The following is a 4,545-nucleotide window of genomic DNA, read 5'->3' as shown; positions in this document are numbered from 1 at the left end:
TCCAGTGAGACCAGTAACGTGAGGAGTGCTATGCAGGCAGCCACCTAGGACCAGTATATATCCCACCGGTGTATACCCATCAGCCTAACAACGAATCACAATTTTATTTATTTGTCTTTTTTATTATTATATGGTTATTGAAGGGGTGTTTGGTATTCCTTATTTTACTTCCTTATAACTTTATATTAAATTAATAAGTTACAAAATTGTAACTTATAAAACTTTTCCTCTCATATTATAAAACAATCTCAAACACCTTATTACTTCTTAAAAAGTTTATCAGACCATCCTCTATGGTGAGGGGCTTCGAAGCCCCTCCCCAGTGCCACGTCAGCGCCACGTGGGCACTGGGGGCTTCAAAGCCCCACCCCAAATATGCCCCTCTATGGTGAGGGGGCTTCAAAGCCCCTTTATATTTTTTAATTTTTATAAAACCAACAAATTTATTAAACTTAAAACACAATAATAATAAAAATCAAACTAAATTAAACTAAAAAACATATAAATAAAAAAAGCATAAAAATAAAAAAACGTACAAATAAAGAAACAAACAAAAAATAGAACTAATATTCGGCGTCCTCGTCTTCATTTGCGTATTTTGTCATTATCCTTGCTTTTTTTTTCTCCAAAATGCCCGCGTGGCCGGATCTAGATGCGAGAGATCCTTTGCGAGGAGCTTGAAATCCTTCTTCGTTGCCGCTCTGAGTTAGCCTTCTTTCTTTCTTCATGCATGACTTTGTATTCCGCATGCATCGGTTTTCTTTATTCATGTATTATCTTGAGTTCATTTTTCGAGTGTTTTTTCTCTTCGCGAAACTCTTTAAGTGCAAGCTCCAAGTTACCAAACCGCGCGCTCACATCGGAACTCATCGAGGATGTCTTTCTAGATGAAGATCCCCCACCTCTAGTCGCCGCCTTGGACTTGTCTCTTCATACCGGACGTGACAACTCATTCGGTTCATTAAAAAGAAAATTGGGATCAATCTCGTTTAAGTTAATTGAGAACGAGCATCCGACCCGGCTTGAAACGGCGATTGATTGGCCGAAGTAGACGTTGTTTTTGACCGTTTGGACGGTCGCGGCGGTGAAGATGTCGGGACCGGATGCCACTTTGGCGAGCTCGTGCATTTCCTCCAAATTTCCAACATGACGAAGTCGTGACTATGAAGGCCCTTGTATTGTTTCGAGCAAGCCTCAAAGAGGTCGACATCGTTCGTGCCGCTTCCTTTGTTGTTTGTAAGGCGATTGTGAATTTTGGAGAAGTTGTTCATTTTTAAAATCCATTGCCTTCCATTTGTTGGAGACAGAATCATCCCCGCAGTAGTGACCTCGACCCATTGTCTCAAAGAACTTACCACGTATATATGTCCAAAATGCCGCGTTGCATTTACCGTGACCTACGATACATATAAAAGCTTTAGTATTAGTAAACAAAAAAAACATGAAATACATATAAATAATTTGATGTTTTACCTTCAATTGAGTCTTCGGATGAGTCGATCCACGCTTGCGCCAACGCCGCTTCCTCATCGTCTTCCCACTTTTTCCTTTCCGCCTGTTCAGTAGTTGCTTGATCGGCATCAACCTTCTTTTTATGGCTTCGTTTGCGACGAACTTGCGGTTCGCCTACTTGGGTTTCGGGAACTTGGGTTTCAGGTATTGGGGTTTGGGGTGTTTGGGTTTGGGTTGGCGGAGGCATAAACAAAATCGGCATTCAATACAACATATCGCTGAGAAACGGTTGTATGGTTGGAGGCGTTACGTGTAGATGTTGGTTAGCAAAGAAAGGTTTGGTAGGGTCATTGTTGTTTGCGAGCATACGAGCCCACCACCTTTGAGACAGATCCCACGGGTTTGGGTTTGGGTTCGGGTTCGGGTTTGAGCTCGAACTTGTGAAATTTGAGAAATGATCCATGGTAGAGAGTTGAGAGATTTTTAGAGTGAAATTTGAGGGTTTATTTGATATTTGTTTGAGTAAAATTGATAAAATGATTTTGTATTTATATAGAAAATAATTAGTCTTTTTTAAATAGCCGTTGAACTAGCTGTTAGGGGCGGGGACACCATTTTTTGAAGAACGGCGCCAGCCGTTGGAACGCTGGGCATGTCCGCGCCCCACCACCAAGGGCGCCGCTTGGTGGTGTTGAGCACCCAACGGCGCCCGCCTTCCTCCCCTATATCGCTCCATAGCGAGGGGTCTAAGTTATAAGTTGGTAAAAATAAGCAATCTCAAACACCCCCTAAACCATAACACACTTGTTAAATATTACGAGTTGATTAAAGCATACACGTGACACTTTAACGAGAAAAGGTAAAGTGACAATTTTACCCCTCATCCATGAGTGTTTCTGGTTGTTCATTTTCAGACATTTGATGATAAACCCTAGCTATCAATCCAATCCAATACAATACAAAACTAAGTAAGGGTTTTAGAAATTGAAGACTGCAAACCACAATTGATCAGCAGACAGCAGCTACTGACTACTGGTACCAATTATCTTCCTATCCCATATACATATATATTTATTAGATTAGATTAGATTAGATTAGATTAGGGTTCTTGTTTGTATCTGCATACTAATTATTAATGTACTACTGTGCTTTCCGTCAAATATTCATTCATAATTTTCAAGCAACCAATTCAAGTGCTAATACGCCCAAATTGAGCAACATCTTTTATACTACTAAAATCAGTTCATTGTGTATAGTGTATGTAGTATTCTCTTTCCCTTCTTCTCAATTATTCAAAGCCTTTCTTCTTTATGCATCTCCATTTCTTCAAAACCCACCCTTTTATTCCGTTTCGATTTTAATCACACGCAAAGCTGAAACCGAACCAAAAGTTTGTCCTTTACAGAAACGTAAAATCAAACCGTCGTTTTGGTTTTTTCGTTTTCATGCACTTCTATTATAGAAAGACTAGATATTTATCAAAACATTATAACATCTGTACTCTGTAGTAATATTTGATTAACTATTTGTCTATTTTCTTAATTGCTTGTAAATATTTTGGACAAAAAGTGTTTCAAGTCAACCCATCTTGACCGCCTTTAACTAACATCAATCTAGAACATTTAACTGTAATTGATCTCTGTTTTTTATTTAATCTCATTAATATCTCATCAAGTTACTGATCTGTGTATGGTTCTTGTAGACTTCCAAAATGACAAATGCCTACATTACTAGAATCCATTATTTCCACAATAAAGCAACAACATTATATCTTCCTCAAAGAAACAAGTTTCAGTTCAATCTTATCAGACCATTTCCAACCTGCGCGTCGTTAACATCTTCTCTGATCCACAAACCTCAGTGGAAGACTCTGGCTTTGACTTTGACTGGCCAACTGGGCCCGTCAGATGCACCAGCCCAACGCACCGAAGAGTGGTTCGCCCTAAGAAAAGACCGCTTAACAACTAGCACCTTCAGCATGGCTCTCGGCTTATGGAAAGGCAAACGCAGGTATGAACTTTGGTGTGAAAAAGTATTCCCGACAGATACAAAGTCAACGGTTTCATCTGTTACCAAACACGCAATGGAATGGGGCGTTCTTAACGAGTCAATCGCCATAGAAAAATATAAGAAAATCACGGGTCGTGAAGTAAACTTATTGGGATTCGCGACCCATTCAGAGGATAAGTTTGATTGGATCGGTGCATCCCCAGATGGGCTTCTTGGTAGTTTCACAAACCCCGGGATTCTTGAAGTGAAATGCCCGTTTAATAAAGGAAAACCCGAATCGGCTAAGCCATGGACCACTATGCCCTTTTACTACATGCCTCAGATACAGGGTCAAATGGAAGTCATGGACCGAGACTGGGTCGATTTGTATTGTTCGACCGGAAATGGAAGCACTATATTTCGTGTATCCCGAGATGAAGAATATTGGAAGTTAATACATGGCGTGTTACGGGAATTTTGGTTTGAAAATGTTGTCCCCGCTCGAGAAGCTTTGTTGATGGGGAGTGAGGTGGAAGCTCGGAAATATGAACCAGCATCGATACATAAGCTTTCTGGATTAATAATCCACAAGAGTATAAAGTTGGCCAGTGAGTCAAAGCTTTTGTGTAGAGAAGTTTCAGGACATGTTGAATTTTTGTGAGTATACAACAAATTTAGGTTTGTTTTGTATCTACATTTGTAATAACTGTTTATTCTTTTTATGTAGTTTTTGAAACATCAACCTCAAGAAGATGGCATTTTTTTGTAGTTAGATACTGTTTAATGTTTATAAATTACATTGAGATTGTCACTTCTTAAATTAAAACACAACAATAAATGGCTAACACTTCATTACTACAGGGTCACATAAGTTAAAAGGCAAATGCGCGATTTGATAGAATGGTGTTTCGTTCAAAAAGTTTCGAACAAGTTAAGAAGTTTCATTCACGAAAAATTCATATCCTTGATGAATTGAATGATGAACAGAAGTTTTGTTCTGTTAGGTGTTCGTGAAAGTATATTTTAGTTCCTGATAATGGCTTACAGACAAACATACATAAACTGTGTAGGTGGCTGGCTTAAAAAGTTTCATTTTTGTATTTG

General features: G+C 39.1%; 1 protein-coding gene across 1 annotated transcript; it reads left to right on the top strand.

Moving 5' to 3' along the window:
• Window positions 1-2,962: 2,962 nt before the first annotated feature.
• LOC143569006 (uncharacterized) lies at window positions 2,963-4,192 on the top strand. Its single transcript, XM_077055018.1, has one exon. It carries the CDS (start codon window positions 3,164-3,166, stop codon window positions 4,100-4,102), a length of 939 nt encoding a protein of 312 aa, XP_076911133.1. The 5' UTR covers window positions 2,963-3,163; the 3' UTR covers window positions 4,103-4,192.
• The last annotated feature ends 353 nt before the right edge of the window (window positions 4,193-4,545 follow it).

The sequence above is a fragment of the Bidens hawaiensis genome, unplaced genomic scaffold, assembly GCF_021521415.1.
Source record: "Bidens hawaiensis isolate Kalapana, Puna unplaced genomic scaffold, B.hawaiensis_p1.1 tig00024292_1, whole genome shotgun sequence".
Taxonomy (NCBI): Eukaryota; Viridiplantae; Streptophyta; class Magnoliopsida; order Asterales; family Asteraceae; genus Bidens; species Bidens hawaiensis.
This window is presented reverse-complemented; position numbering and strand designations above follow the sequence as displayed.